This window comes from Triturus cristatus, chromosome 4_2 (assembly GCF_964204655.1).
Source record: "Triturus cristatus chromosome 4_2, aTriCri1.1, whole genome shotgun sequence".
NCBI classification, from domain to species: Eukaryota; Metazoa; Chordata; class Amphibia; order Caudata; family Salamandridae; genus Triturus; species Triturus cristatus.
Window position 1 is genome coordinate 492,828,304 of NC_140586.1, and position 27,732 is coordinate 492,856,035.

The 27,732-nt window shown below is 47.4% G+C and overlaps 1 protein-coding gene across 16 annotated transcripts in view; it reads left to right on the forward strand.

The window, feature by feature from the left end:
* ODF2L (outer dense fiber of sperm tails 2 like) overlaps window positions 1–27,732 on the forward strand; it is a 367,183-nt gene that overhangs the window by 119,822 nt on the left and 219,629 nt on the right. For all 16 annotated transcript variants that reach the window (XM_085602065.1, XM_085602056.1, XM_085602064.1 and 13 more), the window contains exons 7-8: window positions 2,171–2,356; window positions 25,649–25,758. In XM_085602065.1, the coding sequence (XP_085458191.1) occupies window positions 2,171–2,356; window positions 25,649–25,758 (296 nt within the window). The remainder of the gene's footprint in view (window positions 1–2,170; window positions 2,357–25,648; window positions 25,759–27,732) is intronic.

Here is a 27,732-nt window from a genome sequence, read left to right on the forward strand (position 1 = left end):
GATAATGATGTGCATGCCATCCACCAAATTCTTGCTGCTCCATTTCTGGTGCATCCCTCTTTCCATCCTTCCACCCCGCCTGGAACTGTTCCCACCATCCAGGACCGCCAACAATATACTTCCTTGCCTGGGTGGACTGAACCACTATGTGTATTGTGTTGTACGTGGGCTACCCAAACTAGATCCCATTGGTCTAGCCATATATGTACTTCTTTTTAATATGGACTGCTGCCAACAGCACCACATATATAGAGTACATGTGCACATTCACTCTGGATGCCTCTGCAGGGCATAGAAACTACTTTAAAGCAGAACTTTACACCAGTATGCTGACAACACTGTATGAAGTGCATTTCCCGGGACACAGTGTCAGCTCAAGGGAGTGCTTAGTGCATCCCTCCAGATCACACAGCCAAGTCTTGGTCTCAAGTCACAAGATTGCCTAGGCCACAGTGTGCATGCATGATTGTCATGTGTGCTATGCCAAAATAAAAATGTCTTCAAACCAGACCTCATGCTGCTGGGTTATGCAAGGCATATGTTGCACATCTGTATCACCTGTATTGGATTTCTTAGAAAATTGATATGGAAACTTCAGCTGTCCTAAATTCTTGTATACCACATAGCTGCAGATTTGTGATGTGACCAATGGCATAGGCACCGCATACTTGCTGGCACTTAAAAAAAAGACCAAAATGCAACTCCTTTTCCCTGCTGGAGTACAGAGAAGGAACTATATTTCCATCCTCAAAAGCAAATTGCACTTCCTTAGAAATGACAAATCAAGTAGGTTAAAATGTCTGCCTTTGCTCCATAAGCCGCAACTAATTAGAGCTCCTCTCTACTTGCAGGGTAACCTCTCACAACCTCGCTCCACTTTCACATCAGTAAAGGGATTCTTCCCATTACTAATGGGCTTAATTATGCTGTTGGTCTGTTTCTCTTTGCTTTAAACTATGAAATGTCCTCCTTTCATATATTTTTAGAATGTCATAAGAGTTCTGGGTGCCTTGCACTAAACAAAGAAGTAGTCTCAAAACAAAAGCATTCTCAATCTGATTTTAGAAATTGTTTTAAAGGCTTTCTCAGGATTTAGATTAATGTCCAATGTTTGTTTATACGCAGGTCTGTTGTGCAGTGTTTTCATTGAGTCATAAAGTGAAGCCAGTATGTGCTGAGGTATTCTTTGCTAGTAGCTACTGTGACATTATACACATGGTTTTCTAAATTTGGGACTAGTTATGTTAAGGCCAATTTACCAAGTAGTTATGCTAGTCGTGGGTCTTAAAAGGGCAAATCAAACAGTTCCCTCACTGATTCCCTACTACTAGCTTACGGTGGATTAAAGTGTTACCTTTAAAATCCCAAGCATTGGACCTTTAATAAATGAATCATTACATGAATCAAGTTGCAAATCCCCTGTGCTAAGTATGAAAGCAGCCTTTGTATGAAACACTGAGTTGACAAAACACATTATTTTTCTTTGGAATTTCCCTTAAGATTGGTCTTTAAGGACTCCTACTTTTCATTCCCATAGTTTTAGAAGTTGAAATGTATGTCTGTTTCTGTGTTGTTGGTGATCCTACACCAATCTGCAGGTTGTGAGAAATAGTTGATGGTCCAAAAAAACACTTGCCAATGCTTTTCAGCTGTTCCTGACAATGAAAATGAGGAATGTTCTACTGACAAATCAGTGTGAGTAATGGGAACCTTTACTTTAAGACCTGTAAGCTGCAGTGCTTGCTTTTTTGTGGGACTGTCTTCAGTTTAAGATAAAGATAATGTTATTGTAGTTTTTCTACTTTTCAATTATTCACAGATTAAGGTTTTATTTTTCTAAAGGATAACAATGTTTTCCGATAGACTGTACTCGGCATAACTTGAGGGCCACAGGAAAACACATGTTTTTGAAAAGATTATTTATTCTGTTATTTAAAGCTGAATTATCTAAAGCATGGTTTGAAAACGGCTACATATCAGTTAATGCAAATAATCTCATAGTCAGATCTTGCACATAGCATTTATAAAAGTGCTAAATGGTACATGTGTAAAGCAAATTAAGAATTGACAGGAGTACACGTGATAAAGTAAACTGTAATGCATTTGCTGATTTGCTTATATTTGTCTATGAGCATAACGTAAAATGGTAAAATTGCTTAACTTACTGCAGAATCTGAATGCAGCAATCTGTGAAAAGAAGCTAGAACGTGAAGAAGCCAAGCAAAACATTTTATCGGTGAAGAAAAAAAGTGCACATGAAAATGAAGCCCTGAAGAAGGCAATAAAAGTTCTAAAAAAGAGAGCACAGCACTTTGAAGATGCTAAAGAAAATGTAACTGCTCAGATTAGAGAAAAGGCAAGTATAAGCACTTGAATATATCTGTCTTTCAAAGATCAAAGTGCATGGTGATACATTAAATATTGATTGATTGAAAACTTTATTCAGTCGAAAATCCAACATAAAAGCATACATAAATACACATAAATTCAGTAAAATGCATAAAAGTACATAACACGAACTAAAATAGAAGAGATGGTACACTATTTTTTTCATGTTTGGGGGAAATTCATTAACCTTACATGTGTACCTCGCCACAACCAGGTGGTTCCTCCATTGGCAAGCATTATATTAAATAAAAGCACATAAAATACAATATATTCTCACTTTAAGTAAAATGCATGATGCCCCGTGAACGCACAGCAGCACTAAGGAATAGACTTATACAAGTACACATCTCTTTATCTGATAGTCACTGAAGATAATGATAGGCTAAAGTGCAGTGCCTTAGAAACCTAAGTCTCATGAATGGGACTAAAAAGCTTATAGTATATAATTTATAAAAACCACAGAAGAAAAGAAAGTGTACCATTGACTGTTCTGAAACATTGTTGCATGGGCAGGCTCTGAGAGCTAGGTTATGATGGTACCCTTAAGGGAGCAAAAGACACACAAATGATGGATGGAATGTGGAACACAGCAAACATTCACCCCTAGTCAAGATATCTGGGTTGAACCCATTGTTCTTTTGCTCACCATGCAACCCCAGTTTAGACCAAGCCATATGCAAATCAGTCTTGACCATGCTCCTCATGGGAACAGTCCAGACCGAACTGCCAAGCCAGGTCCTCCCTAGACCAGAAACAAACATCCTGGGACCGGCTTTGGGGTATCCCCCTTCATCAGCCAGGCTAGCTTGAATCCAGTAGCACAGTCAGCCCTGGACCCATGCCCGGGCATTCCCGGCATACTTTGGGCAGGAAAGCAAGACACACAAATGATGGACCGAATGTAGAACACATTTAACATTAACCTACAATCAAGATCTGGGATGAATCAGTCATTCTTTTGCTCACCATGCCACCCAGAGACGTCTTAAGGATTTTGGTTGACCTGGGCCAAACATATTTTGGGGGTGCCTGTTCGGAACTGTTTTGAATTTATGATCCAATTTCGGCTCATTCATGCACTCTTTGGCCTGGTCACTGACCGTGCACTAGTACAGTGGTACACATTCTAAATATGTTTACATCTAATATTCAGGGATTGTGATGTGTGTTTTCGATACTGTAACGCAGCAGCAACTCTCTAATATTACTACTAAAAATCTGACACCTTCCCATTGCTCATATCTGAGGTCCTGTTTTGCCTGTTTTGTTGCATGTAACATAAACACAACATTTCTCTGCAAAATGTCTTTAATAAACTCTCTCTTTAAAAATAAATTAAAGAGAAACTGTATCTAAAACAACATGTTTAAGAATTATTCAGGGTCATCAGGGCAAGACTCTCTGCAGAACAAGGATGGCTCTATTGTTGTGTATTGCCTAGGAATCGCCAGGACCTGCACGTTTTGGATGACCTAAATTGAGGGCTTGATGTCCAAATCGATTCCGGACACCCCCACAGGATATGTCAGCAGTTAAAACAGCTAGCTATACAGTGCCACTACCACCCCCCTGTATCTTACAGTGGTGGAGGTAGTTTCTGGCAACCACTGTACATGACAACCCTGATTCCTCAGGGATCGTGGAAAACAGTACAGTACTTTTCGCTCAGTCACTGTTGCTTACTTATTCTCAGAAAATACACAGGATGGGGATTAGGACGTTTTCAATAAGTATTTATTGGTCCAGCGTCAGTGTTGTGTAAAACATATTTTCTGCGACAATCAGGAGACAAAAGCATACAAAAGAAATCGCAAGTCCTAATATAGTAAACAGTAGATACATTTCTACTATAGTGCTAAGCAGATCAACATATACAGTACAGATAAGAGGGCAGGAATTGCATACTCCTATAATGCATGCCCTATGTAATTTGCCTAAATGTACCTAGCCTAGATATGTAGGCGTAGCATGTATCTGTTTATATCCCACCGATCAAGAGGTGGTCAGAAGTGGCGCTTCAGTTATACTCCCTGAGCCTTGAATTCAATCTAAGGGCTGTTAATGGGAGGACACCCTCGGATAGGCTGGGTGCTCACACGTATAATAGGCCCGGACATACCTCTAGGTTAGATTATCTTTTAGTAGACGTGTGTCTTTGGCCCTATGTAAGGGACATGCAGGTGGTCCCCTCGGTTGAAAGCGACCATAACCTGCTTTCTTTAAGTATGGCTCAGTGGTGGCGTCACTCAAGTAAGGTCCCTATAAACCAAGTAGCAGCACCACCTGAGGTATCGGAAGTCTCCCCTTGTGGCAGGCGAATTAAATGGGCCAAACTGGTTTTATCAGAGGGGAAGGTAGAAGAAATAAAATCTCTCCTAAACCATACAGTACTAAACCTTGGAACATCGTCGGAAGGTGTGGGTAGAGTGAGTGGGCTCTTTGTCTCCCTGACTGATGCCTTGACTAATGTCTTTACCCTTCATCATAATAAATTGGGTAATAAACTCTCTAAAAAAAAACCCTGAGGGTTGGTATTCCCAACCATGTAGGGTTCTTAAGGCTAAGTTAGTTGAGGCGATTAAAGCTAAGTCCCGTCTTGAGATACAGGAAGCAAGGAGGGCCTACAATAACTCTCTTAAACTAGCCAGGAGGGAGTGGGAAGATAAATATTGGGATGACCTGCTCCAGGCCAGCAAAAGTAGAGACCCAAGGGCATTTTGGAAACTTATAAGTGCACGGAAAAACCCCGATGCACTTATGAGACCCTGTAACATCCCGCCACAAAGCTGGGTAAAGCACTTTGGGTCTTTATACCTCCCTCCAGAAGGGGATTGTAATGCGGGGATGGCTCTTACGCATATAATTGAACCTCATGCCTACGACCTCTTTACTCCGCTAGAACTTGAGGGGGTTATAGGGTGGGTAGCCCCACGCAAGGCTGCGGGTCCCGATGGCCTCCCGGGAGACCTTATGAGGGCATACCCAGCTGAATGGGCACGGGTCATAGCAGCGCTACTTAACGACATCATGATGGGAGGGGCAGTACCTGAATCCTGGAAAGGGGCGGTGGTGGTCCCAGTTTATAAAAAAGGGTGCAGGGAAGCTCCAGGTAATTACCGACCCATAAGTCTGATCGACTCCACCCAAAAGATAGCAGGTAAAGCTATCCTCGGAAGGATCCTCCATTGGGTGGAGGAGAATAAAATTCTTTCAGACTTTCAGGCAGGTTTTCGGGTCGGAATGGGGACAATTGAGCAGGTGTTTAGGCTGATATTACTGGGGTGGAAGGTGGTGGAACTGGGCAAGGGCAGCCTTTATTTGGCCTTTATAGACCTGAAGACTGCCTTTGACCTAGTCCCCCGAGAGGATCTTTGGAGGGTACTTCTCGAGCTGGGCTTACCCCCTTACATCTTGTCACTTCTTATCAACCTTCACGCCCATACCTTTGCCCAGGTCCGCTGGGGTAAAAACGGTGAACTTACTGAGAAGATTCCAGTCTCTAGGGGCGTAAGGCAGGGCTGCGTTTTGGCTCCAACCCTATTTTCACTTTATGTGAATGGGGTGGTAAAACATCTCCAGCAAGAACCAGCCGACGCCCCCTGTCTCGGTGGAGTCCGGATCCCCACCCTGCTATTTGCGGACGACACGCTCCTGATTTCGAAGACCCCTCAAGGTCTCCAGAAATTACTAACACGATTTCAGGAGTTCTGTGATGCAAGAGGATTAACAATAAACGTGGATAAAACAAAATATCTAGTCCTAAATCCTCCTAAGAAACTGGGCCGCCCCCCGACTCTAAATTCGACACCCCTAGAGAAAGTAGCCGAATTTGACTACCTGGGTATCCGGATTACGGATAGGATGTCCTGGGCTAGTCATATTGATAAAATGGTCCTCAGCCATAGGAGAGTGGGAGGTGCCCTTATGAGGGAGTTCAGGGCCTCTCCAAGAAGATCACTCACCCCAGTAGTTGACATTTACAAGGCTAAAGTAGTGTCATCAGCCTTGTATGGGGCAGAACTGTGGGGCCATTGCTGTTTGAAAGATCTAGAGACAGCGGAGAGTAAGTTATTGAAATCTCTTATCTCCGTTCCCCTGAGTACTCCATCCGTACCTGTCCGGTTGGACATGGGCTGCAAAAATATTAAAGACCAGGCCCAGCTTCGCCCGCTTTTGTTATGGACAAGAATCTGGAGGGGTGAAGAATTGAAATCTTATGCTGATGCCTTGGGAGAAATTATGAGTCTGGGGGGCTGGGCCAAAATAAAGTGGCTTAGAGATACCAAAAAGCTCTTGGAGAATGTCGGTCTAGGAGGCTGCTGGTCATTACGTTCAGCCCCTACAAAAGAAGTTGTCAAGGCGCATTATTGGAACTGGTGTGCGGAGCGGCCAAATACAACCTCCAACCACTGCAAGTCGACTGTCGCCTTTTTGCAAATTAAAGACACTGTGGCTTTTGAACCCTACCTGGACTTGATAACTCTCCCTTATGACCGAGCCCTTTATTTCAAATTCAGAGTTGGATGCCTCCCCCTAGGTGCATTGGTATCGAGTTGGTCACCTGTGCCCCGCATTTCTCCCAATTGTGCATGTTGCCCTAGCAAGGTTGAGACTATTGTACACGTTTTATTTGCTTGCCCGGATTATGCAAGGCCCAGGGGTGTCTGGTTGAAACCCCTCTGTCGCAATATGGGCACACGTAGTCACCTTGAGGCCCTGCGCATTTTAACGACGGACACTTCCCCCCTTTTTGTGTGTGGAATTGCGAAATTTTTAAAGTGGTCCTGGCTCATTCGCTGCAAGAGATTGTCAGTAGCTGTTTAATTCATTTTTAGATAATTTATTATGGGAAATTTATGCCCTTTTTTATATTCTTATGTTTTTCATACTGGCTTCTTGTAACTGTGATTTTTATGTGTCTATTGTATTTTTTATGTGCTTACAAGATATCTTGCATATCGAATAAAAGCTTATGACTGAATGTATCTGTTTATAGATATATATGTATATAGCCAAGAATCCCCCAGGGAAGACCCAACCCCCTCACCTGATGGTAGAGAATAAAGGACCCCGTCTCTGCTCCGATAATGACACCCCACCACATGTCGAAGATTGAGCATGCAGGACCCCATGTCAGCGTGGAAGGAATTCTCGTCCAATTTGCAGGGGGGAATAAGGGTCTTATATACTAGAGTGGTCACTTCAGGGATTCTTCTATAACCGATATTTTCTTAAAACAATCTTAAATGTTTTGAAAACAATAGTAAAGGTTTTCCTAAAACAATGTGAACATGCTCAGCGGGCCTGTTGACTAAGGATGAAAACAAGTGGTGAACCTTATACAGAATAATTATGCATTATTGTCGGTGGATGGGACAATGTATGTAAAAAGGGGGGCATACATGACAGGACTAGTCTAAAGGACATTACCTTATCAGGGGGGGCCCTCTGAAAAGCTGGTGGCCCTGGCCAGAGCCCACTTTGCCAATGCCTTAAAACGACTCCGATGCCACCCCAGTTTGGACCCAGCCATAGGCAAATCAGACTTGAAACAGCTCCCTTTGGAAGCAATCCAGGCTGAACTGCTGAGCCAGGTACTCCATGGACCAAAAACACGCTTTCTGGGACTGATTTTGGGGTATCGCCCCTCATCAGCCAGGCTAACTTGAATCCAGTGGCACAGTGAGCCCGGGAACCATGTCTGGGCATACCCGTCACACTTTGGACAAGAAAGCAAGACACACAAATGATGGACGGAATGCGGAACACATCAGTCAAACACCCCCAGTCAAAAGATTTGGGTTGAATCCATCGTTCTTTAGCTCACCATGCCACCCCAGTGTAGACCCAGCAATATGCAAATCAGTCTTGACCCTGATCCTTATAGGAACAGTCCAGCCCGAACAGCCAAGCCAGTCCAGCCTGAACTGCTAAACTGGTGTGGCATGGTGAGCAAAAAAACAATGGATTTAACCATATCTCTAGACTGGGGGTCGAGAGATGTGCCCTTGTTGTTTTCTGCCCCCTTAGTATTACACCAAGAGTGAATAATCTATTGTTCTCTCTTGGTATAATGAAAACAAATATCGTCCACCAACAGCATGAGGCAGGTTGTTGTGACCAATGTTCCCTCTAATTTTTATACCCTGTGTGCAGCAGTGTAGGGTCTCTGTGCGCTGCAGCTATGGCTACGTGCGCCAGTTAGTTTTCACTCATAGGGTTAATATGCAGATTCACGCTGATCTCTGAAGTCAAGCATGTATGGGCGATATTAAACAGAAACACAGTTCTGTACTGAATATACTTACATTTTACCAGCCAAGGATGCAAGATTTCACACTCATCCATTGTTGGAGGTCCAGATCTACTGATGCCAGTGGTCTACTTATGCTTGCACACAGACTATCTCTGGGAAAGACGTTGCCTTGGTTTTAACAATTTACATATTTGAGGCTGGAATTATTGAAAATCTTTACCGTAATTAATGGAAAGACATATGTTGAACATGACAGTAAAACTGACTGTTCACTACACCAAACACCTCCCACTCAAGGCACATGACAAACCAATCTTACAAGCTTCAACATATGGCTGGCTGAGGGTCCATAGACTGCCTGAAGTACATGCAGTTCTTCAGCTGAAAATGCCATTATAACGGAATGGTCAGAATGAGATTGAGGGAGAAGAAATTAGATGGGCGATGGGGGAGAGCCTACAAGCTGACAGGGATAGCTGGCATACTTTAGTTAGACCCTTCCAAGACTTAGTGCAATCTCATAATATCCCACATACCCAACAGTGGAGACATGCTCTACTGGTGCAAATAATACGTGGAAAACTGGGGCCACGACCTATCTACATACCACAGTCCTCAATTCTTAAATATCTACTCACCTGGAAGGGATATGGTGGGACGGATTCTGGCTTATATGCAACTCTAATTGCTAAGATCTTCTTGCAAGCCACCTCAAATGCACTTCATAATTTGAGGGAAGTGCAATTACAGACACAATTCTTTGAGGGGGATTCAGAGGAGACATTAGAAGAACATGATTGAGGGTTAAGGGAGGCCCGTCTGAAAGATAGTTATTTTAAGATACTACATCAATGGCAGTGGACCCCCAAAGACTATGCCTCCTTCTAATTCAACCCTTTTTTCTATCCTTTTCTCTTTCATGTGTCTTGCTTCTCCTTTTGTCTCCGTCTCCTCTCATTGCTCCCCTCTTCCTCTTCTTTTTGTTTTTCTCTTCTTCTGTCCTCACCTCTCGTCTCCCTATGTGTTTTTTCTCTTTTCCGACTTTTCCTTCCTTTTCTCTAGTTTTCCCTGATCCTTCAATTACACATGTGATCTTTGTTTCTATCATCGCCTTGTCTCATCCCTCTCCCCTTATTTCATTTATCTCTCCCTCCATTTTGCCCTTCTAACACTCCTGTCATTAGCCTTTACCTCCCTTTCACCTCTCCTAGAGGCCCTGCCCTTCCCCATCACTCCTTTCCTTTTTTTCTCCTACCTCTCTCTCTTTCCTCACTGTTGTTTCCTTTCTCGCTCCTGGACAGTTGCTACAACAAGATTAAACTGGTTTTAGTTAGCATTAGTTTGGACAAAGAAAATCAATCTTTTGGGCCAACATTACCCAGATGAGTGCCAATAATACTACAAAAACGAACCAAAAATTAAAACATTTGACAAAATAAAACTACCAGTCAAAAACAGTATGTTTGATGTTTTTCATTCATAAATGCCAACTTTAATATAAAGTGATGCGTTTAAAAATGTGTTTTTACAATTACAAACGGTGTTCCAAATCTTTCTGCACTGAGCAAAATACATTCTTGTTCATTAAAAAAACGATTGGTTGCTTTTCTAACCTTTTGTTAGTAAAGCGCAGTGCTTAATTTGTGCCAGTGGTTTCCGGTGCTTAGCACTCGCACTTATTTTCCAGGGCCGGGTCCATTGACTTATGTGCACAAATCTTTCCAGATACATTTTCTTTGCCTGCACAAGTTGCCCAGAAAGTACAGCTGTCTGTTATATTAATTCTACACGTAGATGAGAGCTTCTGGCAATGAAGAGGGAGGGGGGTCACAGCTTGGGCGCTTCTGCAGATGCAGAACAAGCAGATTTAAAAGCTTAACCGTTAAATGTAGGCGGGGTCAACAATAGACCTATAGAAACACGGACTCCTCCCCTTACAGAAACATCCAACGCACTCTAGAAAACACACACATTTACACCTTACATGCATTCTTCCGTAAATACGACCCCTTAAAGTCCTCGGTATAATGCCTGCAGGAGATGCAGTCCCTCAGAACATTACATAGGTAGTGCAGGCCGCCGGGCAGATTTACAGACACGGAACCCAGACACAAGATTTGATGTGTTTAAAATGGTAGTGATCGTGTATATTATTTTATAGCAGCTAGACCTTATTTAATTAACTATATAAATGTGCATATCGCTCTATATGAAACACTGACTTGGAAATAAGGGCTCAAAAATAGTGCCTCCTTATCTCACTGTAGCTCACGTGACTTCTTATGTTCATGTCATTCACTGTGACCACTGGCCTGGCCGTACAATTAACCTCATGTAACCCATTCCAGGATGAATTGACCCTCACTTATAGACCGTACCCCCCTTCTGTAGACACAGTACACAATGTCTTTATCTTTGCTCATCCAACTTTCTGCACAGGGACTGGAGCCTCGCTGTCTGTGCAGCCATGTACACAGGAAAGCCGGAGAAGAGACAGTCTAGCACAGCACAGAAGGATATCTGCGTACATCTCTTCACCTGGGCACACAGGAGAGGTGCCCTGCAGTCTGTGTCGGGAAGCACAGGGTCCTACACTATGTAGTAAGCAGCCCCTACCCAGACAGCTCTCCACAGGAACAGGCGCTCCCCTGAGCTATAAAGCCTTGTCTATTCAGGCACACTAATCTAGCACAGCACAGAAGGGATGCCTGTGGTCTGTGCCCGGGTGCACAGGGTTCTACATTACAAACACGCAGCCCCATACCTGAACAGTTCCCTACAGGAGTCACTCTGAGCTATACACCCATGTCTATGCAGCCACATACACTGGAAAGGCTGAAGAAGTGATTCATTTGAGCCCATGGTTGCAGGTGTTTTCCACCAGCATTCATTTTTTGGCACCGGGACTTATGTTTTTTACATTTCATACTTTGACCAAGATCAGGAGAGAGAGGCAGAATAGGGGAGGCGGACGATTTCTGAGTACTTTTGGGCCCCGGCACTTATTATTTTACAAATTAAGCACTGGTAAAGCGCAGTACGGGGAATACTGTGGGCTTTTGTTTAAGTATGCATGTTAATCGCAGCTCGGAAGGGGCTGTGATTAACATGAATACTTAAACAAAAGCCCACAGTCTCCCCCGCACCGCACCAAAAACATACAGCAAGTGCTCCAAGCCCAAGCCAGCCTTACCTGCATTCCTGAGTCCTGACTCATGCGGCAAAACCTCATCAAGGAAGTGCTTTTTGCACCGCTCGCTTTTTAAAGCGGTGGAGCGAACTCTCTTGCGGAATGTCCTGTGTGTGGGCGTGCTCCACACACAGGAGTGCGCGCTCACAGGAAGAGAGGTGTGCGCGCACCTTATTGGGAACAGTGGTTGTGACACTGTCTGATGATTTCCTCAGGCACATTAAAGTGCCTGCTCTAGCCATCAGAGGTTATCCATTGCCCAAAAAACCTACCCCTGGCCTCAGGTAGGCCTCGGCATGGCTCATGCTGGCTTAAACACTGCAGTGCCACTTGATTCAGCCTCCAGCCTGTCACCCCACCCTTTCCCAACTCATCACTGAGTTGAAAAAGCAGAGATGGAAACCTTGTACCTATGACTGTGCAGATTTGAGGATTCGGTTATATGCTCTAGCGCTCAAAGCAAAAAGGAACAGGAGTTCAGACAAGACCTGCGCAGAAACCTAGGTAAGTCAAAAAAGTATTTAAATGGTGTGTGTGTTTGAGAGTGAGCCAATGAAGTTGTGAGTAGGAATGAGTGATAGGAAGTATGAATGAGTGAGAATGACAGTTACTGAATGCTACTGTGTGTCTGTCTGTCTGAGTCAGTCAGACTCTGTGAGACTGACTGATTGAATGAATGACAGCTAGCCAGACTAAGTGAGTCACAGCCAGATTAAGTGAATGCAATTAATGGGTGTTGGACCTAGCGTCCTTGGGTAGCTTGACTCAAGTAGAAAAAGGCCTAATTCCAGAATTTTACGTTGTGCTTGCTTCGCATTCACTTCACACTTTAGCGCTTAGCCACTTAAAAGAGAAAAATGACACTACACCGTTTTTTTAGAAAAGGTAGAAAAGTTTATCTTCCCTTATCAAATGAATCAATTAGTTTTTATCCTCTACATTTCAGTTTCACAACAGTTCATTCTGTTCAAAATAGTAATACTATTCAACATCAGATTGGCAGATAAATCAGCATCACAAGGTAATGCAACCCAGCGCCTTAGATTCCAGCCCCAATTACAGCGCTTTGCATAACATGTACATCACACTGGCAATCAAATGGTTATATATTCCGTACAATACTTCTTCAAGGCAGATGATTACATTACAGGCTAATTTTAGATCCTACAAGGTCTTTGGGATCAGACTGCTACACTAGCAAGATTCTTCCAGGATATACACGATAATGGAAATCCAGCGCTATACTCAAATTCCACAATGCGCTCGGAATTAGATGGATACGCTAAGCGCTATACTCTGATGTACCAGGGATAGTCTTGGGTAGGCTTACAACTCTGGTTACTCCTGTTAAAAGTTTATCCCCAAAATGCCCAGCTTACTCTTTGCCTTGCTTCCTCCTCACGGGGAGCTTCACGGAGACAGGGGCCGAGACCCTTGCTAAGCGCTACCAAGACTTGATATTCAAGGGGATATCTCCTCGGGGAGGGGCGAAACCAGGGACCTTTTCCTTCCGCCCGCCTCCCCAGGAGCTTTACAACTTGAAGGCTTCCAAGTGGGCTGAGGCCCCGCTCCACAGCGTTTCCCCAGTCCGTCGGCCTCACCTCTGTAACGGTCTCTGGAGGAGTTCAACGCCGGGGGAGGTCATCCTCAGCTCCTCTTTGACCTCTCACCCCCGACACCAGCACTTCGAGCCTCCGCGTCGGCTGGAGGCGCGCCCGAAGCCGCCAGGAGCAGCGCGGCCTCCTCACTCACCCAGGAACGGCGGGGGCGGCGCTTCAAAGTCCACCCCCGTCACGTGACAAGAGGAAGGTCGCTTCAAGGCTCGATACAGCCCTCGTCTCCTCAGCGCAGCCTCCTCACGCCCCTGGCTGCGCCGCTTGCTCGTAAACCGGCACACTGGAGCCCCGGATCTCCTCACAATGCCCCAAGAGACTTCAGGGACGCTCTACTAATTCCTAGACTGCGGCGGTGAGTGTTCCCAGTTAGGGTTCCAGATGGGGGGTGGCTAAAATTAAGCAGGCGTTCTGCACACCAAGGCAGTCAAATTGGTAAGCCAACTCCTGGGGTCTACAACCAGGTCCCCTTCCTCTCTGTCAGGAAGATGGACGGTTGATAGTTCTGGAGTCCAGTATCCCAGGCCCCCACAGGGATGTAGAAGATATAGCCAAGGAGGGTGTCTCTCTTCCCTGACTTCCTTCAGAGGTCCTGATTAAGTAGGAGCGCCCTGGGTAAAGGTGACCCCAGAGTCAGTGGCCGTGGTCAGGGACAGGTCAAGAGGTCGAGGGTGGTACCGGCTGAGGAGGGAAGTATCGCAGAACCTCAGTACTCTCAATTTCCCTCTCTAGCGCATCCACCTGCCCACTCAGATGCCTTACTCCTGACTACCTCACAGCACACCTATCATCCCTAAAATGGCCGACCTACCTCACCTCTATTTATAACCTGGGCCCTGACTGGCCAGAGTGGTCGTTGGAAACCGGGCAACCGGGTTAGCAGTCACCAGGTTCCCAGCACAATGGTAGCTTGGCTCGAGCGGTTGGGGGTCAGGCACCGTGTTAAGCGTACGTCACACCCTCACAATAACCATGCGTTCATCCGTTCCAAAAACGACACTACACCGTAAAAATTATGAAAGAAAGTAGTTTGTCTTTATCTTATTTTCTCTTAGTTGCAGGGTTCAAAACATACATACAATACCATAAGACTTTTCTTGAAAATAGCAGGTCAAATAAATAATACCACACTGGGGTTTCAATAAATAGGATCAGGTCATAAATAAGCAAGGAATAAATAGGGGTGCAATAAATACAAATGGCTAATAAATACTGTCGGCTAATAAATACTGTCAGACAATAAATACAGTCAATAAATAAAGCACCTTCAATAACTTAAATAACACAATTAATGACAATTACAGTTCACATCACTTTCCTGAGGTAGTTTGGTTTTACTATGCCCAAGTACAGCTTGTGGTCATTTGGATGACATGGGGGGTGTCCCACCTAGATTGGTCAAGGCTGGGCCTGAACTGAGGTAGAATAAGGGTAACCTAAGGATCTGGCTCTCCCAAAATACACAACCCCTCACAGAGGTCACTGCACCAGTCTCAGTTCACCCCTGGCACTCCCAGGCTGGTTCTAACACCCCTCTAGCCCCTAGAATGGTCTATTAGGGCTCCACAGGGCCTCAGATGCCCTTTCTACCACTTACTGCCCTTTTCACGATGATCGGCTCCGCTCGGCGCCGTGTCGATGTTGTGAGGCGGCTCCGGCTCGATGTCGCTGGGCGGCTCCGGTTTGGCGTCGCTGGGCGGCTCCGGTTCGGTGTCGCTGGGCGGCCTCGGCTCGATGTCGCTGGGCTGCTCCGGCTTGATGTCGCCTTCCGGCGTCGCAGGGTCACGGTCTCCCCGCTTCCGGGTGTCTCCGGAGTGCGACCTCCACTCCCGACCTCCGGCGCGCTTCACCTCAGATTCCGGCGTCTCCGGAGTGCGATCTCCACTCCCGACCTCCGGTGCGCTTCACCTCGATCTCCGGCGACTCCGGAGTGCGATCTCCACTCCCGACCTCCGGCGCGCTTCACCTCGACCTCAGGTGACTCCTTACTCGACCTCCGGTGCCTCTCCACGACCTCCGTCGGCGCCCTCTCTCGACCTCTGACGGCTCCGGGTACGACGTCTGCTTTCTGTCAGCGCCGCTTCTCCACCTCAGGCCTCAGGTCTCCAGGCTTCTTGACGTCAGGACTCCAGGAGGACACCGCTAAACAGGTCAGGAGCTTGCTGGTCTTCTTCTTTAAGGCCTCTTCACAATATTTAGGTCCTTAAGATGGTTTTTCTGATCTTGATCCCACACAGGGCTCTAGGCTGGGCTTGGTCAGTAGGGACTAGCATCAAGGGTGGGTTTCTGGACCCCACTCCAAGCACTGGTTTCCACCCCTGCTACCTTACTCCGACCTCCTTCTGAACTGGTCCTCTCTCCTCTTTAGTCAGATGCCAACTGCCACTCTGAGATGGCCTTCCAACATTCTAAACTGCCTCTCACTGTCACAGGGTTCTAGAATGTTCTGGAAACCTCCAGTGGGTTCTGGTGATGTCACAGGTGACAATGGGTGGCCACCATTTTGTGTCTCAGGCCCTCAGACAGAAGTTCCAGGGGTAGGGAAAATGGCTCCCTGACCCTGCATCAACACTAAAAAGTCTGGTGGTTCCCAAAAAGGAAAAATTATAACAGGGTTTGAGGAAAAAGTGGGACAAAATAAATAATGATGAGGAGGGACCACCCAAAGGGCTGACAGGTCTAACAGTGGTCCAGAAGGTTCCGGAACCCCTCATGACAGTCTATGGCCCAGGTTCTAAGGTGACAGTTTAGTCCACCATTTTGTGACAACACTAACTCCCTTCCTCCATTTTAGTGAGACACCTTGCGCCTCACCCTCAATTAGTGAGAATGGGGCGCCCAGAGCCTCTACGTCCACACCCAAAAAGAAGTTAGTGGACAGAAAAATGAGAGGGTAAAGGGAAGAAAATAATAAAAGAGGAGGGAACAGCCAAAAGGGCTGACGGGTCTAACACGCGTCCCCCCAGCTGAAAGTGGGGAGAGCTACCCAATCCCTTGGGAGTTCTCTTCACTAAGGCGGAAATACCTGGAGAGACCGTCAGCATTGGCGTGGTCCACTCCTGGGCGATGTTCCACCCTAAAGTCCATTCCCTGTAGGGAGATGGACCACCTCAATAACTTGGGATTCTCGCCCCTCATTTGCATCAGCCATCTGAGGGGCCAATGGTCAGTCTGAACCAGGAAGTGCGAGCCAAACAGGTATGGCCGCAGCTTCTTCAGAGCCCACAGCACCGCAAAAGCCTCCCTCTCAATCGCACTCCACCTCTGTTCCCGGGGGAGTAGTCTCCTAGACAGGAAAGCTACCGGTTGGTCCAGACCCTCCTCATTGAGCTGCGACAGCACTGCCCCGATGCCATGCTCCGACGCATCTGTTTGGACGATGAACTCCTTGGAGAAGTCAGGGGCCCTGAGGATAGGTGCCGCACACATTGCTTTTTTCAAGGTGTCAAAGGCTTGTTGACACCCCTCGGTCCAGATTACCCGTCGAGGGTGCTTTTTAGAAGTGAGCTCAGTCAAAGGAGCCACGATTGTACCGTATCCCTTGACGAAGCGTCGGTAGTAGCCAGTGAGGCCCAGAAAGGCTCGGACCTCCGTCTGAGTCTTGGGGGGTTCCCAGGCCATGATGGTTTCAATCTTGGCCTGGAGGGGTTGCACCTTGCCCCAACCCACCAAGTGACCGAGGTACACTACCGACCCGTGCCCGATCTGGCACTTACTGGCCTTGATCGTCAGACCCGCCTGCTGCAAAGCCTGAAGGACAGCCTGCAGGTGACACAAATGGTCCTCCCAGCTGCTGCTGAAGACAGCGATGTCATCCAGGTACGCAACCGAAAAGGCCTCCATCCCGGAGAGGACCTGGTTCACCAGCCGCTGAAAAGTGGCAGGGGCGTTCTTGAGCCCAAAGGGCATCACACAGAACTGGAAGTGACCCTCAGGTGTGGAGAAGGCTGACCTTTCCTTTGCTCCATCTGTCAGGGAGATCTGCCAGTACCCAGAGGTAAGGTCAAAGGTACTCAGATATTGGGCAGCTCCCAACCGGTCAATGAGCTCATCCGCCCGCGGGATTGGATGAGCATCCGTCTTTGTCACAGAGTTCAGTCCCCTATAATCCACACAGAACCGGAGTTCTGGGGTAGTGCCCGGCAGGGTTGCTTTGGGTACCAGTACCACCGGACTGGACCAGGGACTGCTTGAAGGTTCAATCACTCCCAGCTCTAGCATCTTGGTGACTTCTCCATGGATGCTAGCCTTTACCTTATCCGACAACCGGTAGGACTTGGACTTCACAGGTGGGCTGTCCCCTGTGTCCACGTCATGGGTACACAGATGAGTCCTTCCCAGGATAAGTGAGAACAAGAAAGCAAACTGCTCCAAAACTTGGCGGCAGTCTCTCCGCTGTTCGGGAGTTAGGGATGGTGAGAGGATCACTCCCTCCACCGACCCATCCTTCTCTTGGGACGCAAAAAGATCAGGAAGAGGTTCACTTTCATTAAAGTGACCTCGGGTCTCTCTTGGTGAGGCTTGAGGCGGTTGACATGGAGAACCCGATGGGGCTGCCTGGGGGTCTTAAGATCCACCACATAGGTGACCTTGCCCTTCTTCTCAATCACCTCAAAGGGGCCTGACCAGCGATCCTGGAGGGCGCTAAGCTCTCCAGGTTCCATCACCCACACCTTCTAGCCAGGCTCCAGCTCCACCGGGTGAGCATTTCGGTCATACCATTCCTTCATGACCGTCTGGCTGGCTTCTAGATTCTTGGAAGCCTGTTTCCACAACCGAGCCATTTGGCTACGAAAGGCCAGCATATAGCTCACCACATCTTGGGGAAGTTTTCTGGGAGTCCTTTCCCATCCATCCTTCACCAGGCTGAGGGGTCCACGAACAGGGTGTCCGTACAACAGTTCGAAGGGCTGAAGCCCACTCCCTTCTGTGGTACCTCCCTGTAGGAAAATAGCAAACAAGGTAGGAGGACGTCCCATTTCCTCCGCAGGCTCTCGGGCAGACTCCTGATCATGCCCTTTAAGGTTTTGTTAAACCTTTCCACCAGACCATTGGTCTGGGGGTGATAAGGGGTGGAGAACCGGTAAGTGACTCCACACTCTTTCCACATAGCCCGCATGTATGCCGACATGAAGTTGGTACCTCTGTCCGACACAACTTCCTTGGGGAACCCCATCCGGGTGAAAATCCCCATCAGAGCCTGTGCCACCGCAGGTGCAGTAATGGTCCTCAGAGGAATAGCCTCTGGGTACCGGGTGGCGTGATCCACCAGAACCAGTATAAACCTGTGACCGGCAGACGTTGGTGGATCCAATGGCCCAGCAATGTCGATGCCTACCCTTTCAAAGGGGATGCCAACGACAGGCAGTGGTTCCAGGGGAGCCTTCAGCTTCACCCCTGTTTTCCCACTAGCATGGCAGGTTACACACGTCCTACAAAAAGTGTCGGACGTAATCCTCATCTGAGGCCAGTAGAAATGAGGGACAAGCCGAGCAAAGGTCTTGTCCTGTCCCAAGTGTCCTGCCAAGGGTATTTCGTGAGCCAATCCCAAAAGGAAGGCTCGGTAACGCTGGGGAACTACCAAGGCCCGGGATGATCCATGCACCGGAGCCTTGGGTTCGCTATAAAGGAGACCATCTTCCCAGTATATGTAGAAGTTCCCCGAATTGTTACCCGCTGCCTGGGCTTCGGCCTGTCGCCGCAAACCCTCAGGGGTAGGGCACTCCTTCTGGGCCCGACAAAGCTCCTCCCTCGTAGGTCCTCCCTCCACCTGCCATTCTGCAGGGGTAGGTAAGCCCTCTAGGGAAGTCACATCCCCCTCCGTAGACTCCGGGACCACTTCAGTCGCCCCATCCACCTTCTGAGGTTCAGATGCCGGGGCAGGCTTCCCCTGTCCCCGTTTACCCTTTCTGGCAGCTGGTTGGGCCTTTGTCCCAGGCTCCAACCTCTGTGAACTCCCTCTTCGGGCAGTCACGGACCACGTGTTGGCACACGTCCACTCAGGTGTCCCCAACATCTCCATGTGGGCCCTGAACTCGACCTCCTTCCACGCCGAATGTTCAAGGTCATTTCCCAACAGACAGTCGACCGGCATGGCAGGGCTTATCGCAACTCGTAGAGGACCCGCAACCCCTCCCCACTCAAAGGGAATCTGGGCCACCGGATAGTGACCCTCTCGGTTGTCAGCCATCACAACTGGGTGGACTACATTGGGAACCACCTGCTCTGGGGACACCAGCTGACTACTTACCATAGTCATGCTGGTTCCTGTGTCCCTCAGAGGCTCCACCCTCTGGGCATTGATGGTGACCCATTGCCTGTACTTAGTAGTATTCGAGGGCACCTGGGTCTTAGGAACCATCTCACAATCCCCTAGGGACACTAAGGTTAGCCCTGCCCACTCACCTCCCTTATATAGGGGCAACTCCTCCCCGAGCACTACGCTCGCCACCCCAGGGGTCTTTCCTCCAATGGGAGGGTGTGGTCTCTTGGGACACTTGGCATCCCCCTTATAGTGCCCAATCTCGCCACACTCATAACAACGGACAACCCTAGGCTGCTGACCACGGTCAGGATAAGGGGGTTTGTGGGGGCCACCCTTAGGAGGGAATCCTACTCCCTTTCCTTGCGAACTCTTTTGGGGGCCTTTAGAGAACTCCTTCTTTTTGTCTCCCCCCTCTTTCTTCTGGGGGGCGCCCTGTCCAGCCCCTTGGAAATTCCCTCCAGTCCCTTTTGCGGATACCCGGGTACTTGCCCAGATATCCGCCTCCTCTGAAAGCTTCCTGGGATTAGTTAGCTTGCTGTCCACCAGGTGTTGACGCAGCTCCGGAAAACTTTTCTCGAGGAGGTGCTCCTTTAAAATCAGGTTATACAACCCCTTGTAGTCTTTTACCTCGCTGCCCTGTACCCAGCCCTCCAAGGCCTTCTTGGCGTAGTCCAGGAAGTCTACCCAATTCTGGGTGGCCAGCTTTTGACTGCCCCGAAACCTCTGCCTGAATTTCTCAGGGGTCAACCCAAACTTTCTAACTAGGGCGACCTTCATGGTGGGGTAATTGGTCTGGTCTTGCTGTTCTAAAGCTAACAGGGCATCCCTCCCCACCGGAGGCATATACCTATATAGACCACCCCCCCCACTGTGCTTCGGGGATCCCATGGGCTCGTAATGAGACCTCATAGGCAACCAGCCATTTATCAATGTCATCCCCGACACCATAGCTGGCGACTATATCTTTTGGCAGGTAGGGTCTGGGCTCCCTGGGGATCTCTCTAGGTACGCTGCCACCAACGGGACTGCTGGGGGTTCCAAACTGTAGGGCCTTGAGTTCCAATTCCTTTAAATGGAGCTCATGGAGGAACCTCCTCTCCTCCCTCTCTTTCTCCAAGCGAGCCAGATCCATTTTGAACTGCCTCTCCTCCCTCCTGTCAACTAGGTCAGCTGATGACAGGCTCCCCCCCGAAGCGCTACTACCCGCTCTTGAAGGGGCACTAGGTCCTACGTCCATGTTGCCGCTCCCAGGGGGGTAAAGTAATTCTGTTTCTTCCATGATGTCCGGTCCTGGTCCCTCCTCCCGTTTCCCGCTAGGGTGGGCCATAACCCAGGCTCTCAAGCTAGTTTGGAGTTCTATTTTCTTCGCCCCCGGCTTGAAAAATACCTCCCTCTCCTGGCAGAATTCCTTTAGTTGAGTTACCGTATATTCTTCCAGCCTACCCAACTCAAACTCCATCCTACCAGGTGGGACCCAACACTGCAGAAAAGTGCTTCACAATAGGAGACCTTTCCTTTAAGAGGAAGTACACCACAGGACAGGACAATTTTGAAAAACTCCAATCATATATATTCCATACAATACTTCTTCAAGGCAGATGATTACATTACAGGCTAATTTTAGATCCTACAAGGTCTTTGGGATCAGACTGCTACACTAGCAAGTTTCTTCCAGGATATACACGATATTGGAAATCCAGCGCTATACTCAAATTCCACAATGCGCTCGGAATTAGATGGATACGCTAAGCACTATACTCTGATGTACCAGGGATAGTCTTGGGTAGGCTTACAACTCTGGTTACTCCTGTTAAAAGTTTATCCCCAAAATGCCCAGCTTACTCTTTGCCTTGCTTCCTCCTCACGGGGAGCTTCACGGAGACAGGGGCCGAGACCCTTGCTAAGCGCTACCAAGACTTGATATTCAAGGGGATATCTCCTCGGGGAGGGGCGAAACCAGGGACCTTTTCCTTCCGCCCGCCTCCCCAGGAGCTTTACAACTTGTAGGCTTCCAAGTGGGCTGAGGCCCCGCTCCACAGCGTTTCCCCAGTCCGTCGGCCTCACCTCTGTAACGGTCTCTGGAGGAGTTCAACGCCGGGGGGAGGTCATCCTCAGCTCCTCTTTGACCTCTCACCCCCGACACCAGCACTTCGAGCCTCCGCGTCGGCTGGAGGCGCGCCCGAAGCCGCCAGGAGCAGTGTGGCTCTCGGGGGCGCGGCCTCCTCACTCACCCAGGAACGGCGGGGGCGGCGCTTCAAAGTCCACCCCGTCACGTGACACGAGGAAGGTCGCTTCAAGGCTCGATACAGCCCTCCTCTCCACAACGCAGCCTCCTCACGCACCTGGCTGCGCCGCTTGCTCGCAAACCGGCACACTGGAGCCCTGGATCTCCTCACAATGCCCCAAGAGACTTCAGGGACGCTCTACTAATTCCTAGACTGCGGCGGTGAGTGTTCCCAGTTAGGGTTCCAGATGGGGGGTGGCTAAAATTTAAGCAGGCGATCTGCACACCCAGGCAGTCAAATTGGTAAGCCAACTCCTGGGGTCTACAACCAGGTCTCCTTCCTCTCTGTCAGGAAGATGGACGGTCGATAGTTCTGGAGTCCAGTATCCCAGGCCCCAACAGGGATGTAGAAGATATAGCCAAGGAGGGTGTCTCTCTTCCCTGACTTCCTTCAGAGGTCCTGATTAAGTAGGAGCGCCCTGGGTAAAGGTGACCCCAGAGTCAGTGGCCGTGGTCAGGGACAGGTCAAGAGGTCGAGGGTGGTACCGGCTGAGGAGGGAAGTATCGCAGAACCTCAGTACTCTCAATTTCCCTCTCTAGCGCATCCACCTCCCCACTCAGATGCCTTACTCCTGACTACCTCACAGCACACCTATCATCCCTAAAATGGCCGACCTACCTCACCTCTATTTATAACCTGGGCCCTGACTGGCCAGAGTGGTCCAGAAGGTTCCGGAACCCCTCATGACAGTCTATGGCCCAGGTTCTAAGGTGACAGTTTAGTCCACCATTTTGTGACAACACTAACTCCCTTCCTCCATTTTAGTGAGACACCTTGCGCCTCACCCTCAATTAGTGAGAATGGGGCGCCCAGAGCCTCTACGTCCACACCCAAAAAGAAGTTAGTGGACAGAAAAATGAGAGGGTAAAGGGAAGAAAATAATAAAAGAGGAGGGAACAGCCAAAAGGGCTGACAGGTCTAACAATGGGACTAAGTAAGAATGGATGACTCCGAGAGAGAATGAGTGGAAGTGAGCGAGTCCGAATGAGACAAAGTGAGAATGAGTTGTGACTGAGTGCATGAGAATATGAGCGACTGCGTAAGTCGGTGAGACCAAGTAAGACTGAGTAAATAAAAGTGAGTGCAAGTGTGAATGAGACTCACTGAAAGAAGCACAGTGAGAGACGTAAGACTGTTTGCAAGGACTTGGTAGCAAACCCCCCAAACCTTCTAAGAAGTTGTCACTCACCGGAATTTGAACCAAGGATTATGCCCCACCACGTTTAAAGAGCACCAGCGACCACTGAATGCTTGTCAACGGCAGTTCTGTCTCGGGGTATGCACGGAGATTAAGAGGTCCACCTTCCGGCATCTCCAACTGTGAATGCGATACCAGCGCATAGTATTGTAGTGATCAGGCGAGGAAAATGTGTTGAGGATGGCAACAAAGAGAAATAGGATGTTCAGAAGGTGTCCTCAGATTATTACCCATCTAAGCTCTCCTTAAGAATTAGATCTTTACCCCATATCAGGCGTTTCAGTCACTCTAGTCCTTCTCCTCGACTATGTTTTATACAGGATCTCCTAATGTCAATAAGAATCTTCACCAGATCTTGTCTTATTTTACAAAGTCTCAAGCACAATTAACCTGATCTAAGCACAGGCTGTATGCACGATAAAGAGTTGACCTCTCTTTATCATACCATTGAGCGCTGATGATAAATGTGACCTTTAAGCAACATGAAACTCTGACTTTTAAACGTTGAATCTTTCACACAAAGGGGCACTGAAAATAAGTGCAGGCTTTAACACAGGCAAAGGCTGCAGTCTTGAACAATAAGCAGTGTGGCCCAAAAGGCCCTTTCCGGAGAAGAGCCTACCGGCCTTTTACTGTAATGAAGAACCTAGTGTTCTCAAAGGGAGGCTCACCAAATTGTATCCAAAAGGCAGCAGAACTCAGCAGGTTCCTGCTGTACAGATGCCTCCCTGCTGTAAGGAAAATCCGAAGAGAAGTTTGTTCTTCACCGAAATAGCGTGTGTGTTAAGGGTGGTGCTGGTTTTATACTGGAGCCCCACCCAAGATGGCCACTTCGCTAGGGTGTCTGGGACTTGTAGTGCAGAAACGCACTGTGTCCCTTTGAAAAAGAACAGCAGACAAAATAAGTTCCAAATCTTGGCACAATGTATTTCCTTGCTAAGCAAGGCCCCTTTAAAGACACGGATCCTGGATATCAAGTGGAACCCAGCAGGTGTACTTAATAAAGTACATTAATTCACAGTAAGATATCCATTTGGCAGTCTTAGCGAACCATGACCACGTAGACCTCCAAGAGCTGATGGTATAAGCTGGGCAAAGAAACCCAGAAGCTGGCCCTAGAGCTGCTGCCCTGAAAATGCTTGTCTTTGGCAAGTAAGCACAGTACACACTAAGGTCACTGAAAAATAAAGTCCAACTGATTTATTACACAGCCCTTATAAGAACATCTTTAAGTAATGAAACCCATGCAAAATGTATTTTACTGACTGTTGTGTTATTCGGGAAGAGCATATTCCACTTTGAAATGGGGTGCTTCCATGACCTTCCTCCTGAATATTTCTTCAGCTGACATGTTTAGTGCAGCTACAGGGTTCTCCTGTAACGAAAACCAGATCAGTTATGTAACAAGGAATAGCAGGCAACAGCAAAATGTTTTAATGTTTTCCTAACATTTAATTACAACTCCATTCTCCTCTATACAGTGGCAATATTGCTAGGAAATTGATGGACCTTATGTGAAGCTAGAATAGATTCAGACTGCTGAAGAAACCAGTTTCCCGCCTACTGCAGTAGATTTTGAGCTTTAGGCTATTCAGAATGCATACAATCTTCTCCCAGTCCTCCAGTGAAAAGGAATGTTGCACAAATAAATTCAATCCACAGCAGATAAGTAATACAGAGTAGTACCATATTCTCGCACATCACAAGGAAAAGAAAAGTAGCATTTCCAGACCATGACCATGTTGTCTGTTATTCTGTACTTGCAGCAGATGTCATCATGAGACTTATTGACCCTGTTTGTGGATAATGCTTATAATTAAATGTTATCATTTCAACATGTTCCATTGGAGCAAACAACTACATAATGGAAATGCACAACATTTGAATAGTCACACCATGCAAAACTGTTGTTACAGGTAAATAACTTGTTTCTTTGTGTTTTTTACCTACAATCCTAGCTTCATTTTGCTTCACGTTTATGGCCAATAAAACAGATTTTTGCAGCCAATTACAAAGACTACTCTGTCTGTTTCAACGGTACTGCATCTTTACGTAGCAATAGAAATATTTTTGTGTGTAGAAAAAATCCTTGGAAAAGACCAATTTCCCACTCAAAATTCAGGTATGATGGATTGAAATGTGGGTTGGGTGATTTTGTGAAAATTGCTTATTTGCATAATTCAGGCTGTACTTTGGAAGTTTACATATCTACTGTTAGAGCGGGTAATAGTAACACCTTTTTATATAAAGCTCTTCGCATAAGGCGGTGGAATGCGGGACATTTTAAAAACAAGGTTCGTTCCTCTATTTTAACTTGCGAATGCATGCCATGTGAACAAGATGTATTAATAAACAGTTCTGTGCAATTTATAACAACCATTTTATTTCTGAAGAATCATATATTTTTGCTTACTATAGTGATATACAGTTAATATATTTTTTTTAACCATCAGGACATTGAGTTACATGAGTTTGTTTCATCAACTAACATCTGGAGAAGTCATCATGAGTTGGTTGTTGAAGAAAGAACAGAATTGCAAGTGAAGATTGAATCACTGACACAGTAAGGAAAGATCCTTTAAATAGTGAAGAAGAATAGTTAACTGAATTGTTTGGATACTTACTACACCTTGCTGGTGTGATTGAAAGTGGTTTCAGGTATTAAAGAAAGCGATCCTGTTTATTAATACTCTAAACCCGCATTGTGTCCAAATATCATGTCCATTAATTTTTGTAAAGTTAGGGCCCGTCCCATAGTGTAAAATGTTCTTTGGCTTTGTATGTATATCATATTAAAGTTGTACGCTTTCACACTATTAGACTGATTGGAAATGCTATCCTTTTAAATAAATTTGGTCTGCCTTAACTAAACAAAGCAAAGACCATGTGTTAGACCTGGCAACCCTGGTGTGGGTTTCCCATCTATTTTTTCCTTTGCCTCTTGTTATTTTGCTGTGTGTTGGACTTCGTTTTTGCTAGTCTAGGTGCTTTGGGCACTTTGCTACTGCTGTTCAGTGCAAAGTGCAAGTGCTTCCCGTAAATTGTTGTTATGGAGTAGTGATTCCATGATTGGCATATTCAGTTTACTAGTCGGTTCCTAGTACAGTGCACTGTCTGTGCACAGGGCCTGTAAATTAAATGCTGCTAGTGGGCCTGCAGCACTGATTGTGCCACCCACATAAGCAGCCTGTAAATGTAATTCAGACCTGCCAACGCAGTGTCTGTGCACAGTTTGGTACTGCCATGTCGACATGGCAAGTGCACCCACTTGCCAGGCCCTAACCTTCCTTTCACCTCTACAGTAGGCCCAAGGTACCCCTGTGGGTAGGGTGCAGTGTATGTGAAAGGTAGGACATGCCCTGATGTGTGTGGCATGTCCTGATAGTGAAATACTGCCAATTTAATTTTTCACTATTGTAAGGATATCTGTCCCGATAGGATAGAATTGGGAGTTTGCTCATAACAGCTTATGAGCATTACTGTCCGTGGGAACAACATAGGAAAATAAAGGTCCAGATGCCTGAACTGAGAATGTTGAGATGCATCTTTTAGTGAGGGTGAATTTTGCATTCTGGGTGTGAAAATACTATTTTTAGAAACTAGGTATTTTCTTGCCTAAGCTTCCAGTGTGCTTCTGCTAGGTTGTGTATTGACTACCTGGCTTTGGAGTGACTGGGGCTGGGGATGTGCATTCTGTTCAGCCAGCCACTTGGGGGCTTGAGGTGTATCCTGTCTTTCCAGGGTGAGTCAGGGCTGGGCTGAATAGACCTGGGCTGCATTTAGAGTATGGGGAGGAGATTTCTGTCACACTTGAATGGGCCTGGTCTGCCTTAGACAATGCTTTCTCCACCACCTGCCAGGAAGCTGCACCAGAGAGGACAGAACTGGTTTTAGCTGGACAAAGAGCTTCCCTGCCTCGGAGAACAAAGAGATTTATTGTATAAAAAGAGGGGCCCAGACTTTTAGACTACTTTGTACTTCAAGACGAATCTCTGCCAAGGAGAAGCGCTGGAAGAAACTGGAGGAGGAGTACTGCCCCTTTGCTCTGTGCTGTCTGAGGTTGGCCTGCAGTAGCTGTTTCTGCCAAGGAGAGGAGGGAGGGAGCGGTAGGGAGGGGGGGGTGTTTTGTGTCCCACCCCCCTCCCCCCTGCTTGAAACGTGTCTCCCAGGACTTGGAAGTGGAGCTTGCCCCCCATGTTCAAGAGGTCTCGGGAACAGTAAAGACCTCACCATCCTTCTGGGCACCGTCTCTCGAACCGCTGGTTTCAGTGGCCGTAGAAGACCAGGGCAATGGACTCTGTCACCGAGTTCGTTGCAGGATTCTGTGTCCTGAAGCCCCACCACGCTTCGCACCGCGTCCTTGGTCTCACCGACGCTGTCTTGATGATAGTCACAGAGTCCGTTGCTTGCACTGCGTCCTGTAGGCACCGCATTCCGCACCGCCTCACGTCCCCCTGCCTGGACATCACCGTCGCTGCCCGACCGGTACCTCGACGTCGCCTGCCAGCACCGCATCGAGCACCGCCTCGCCCTGCAC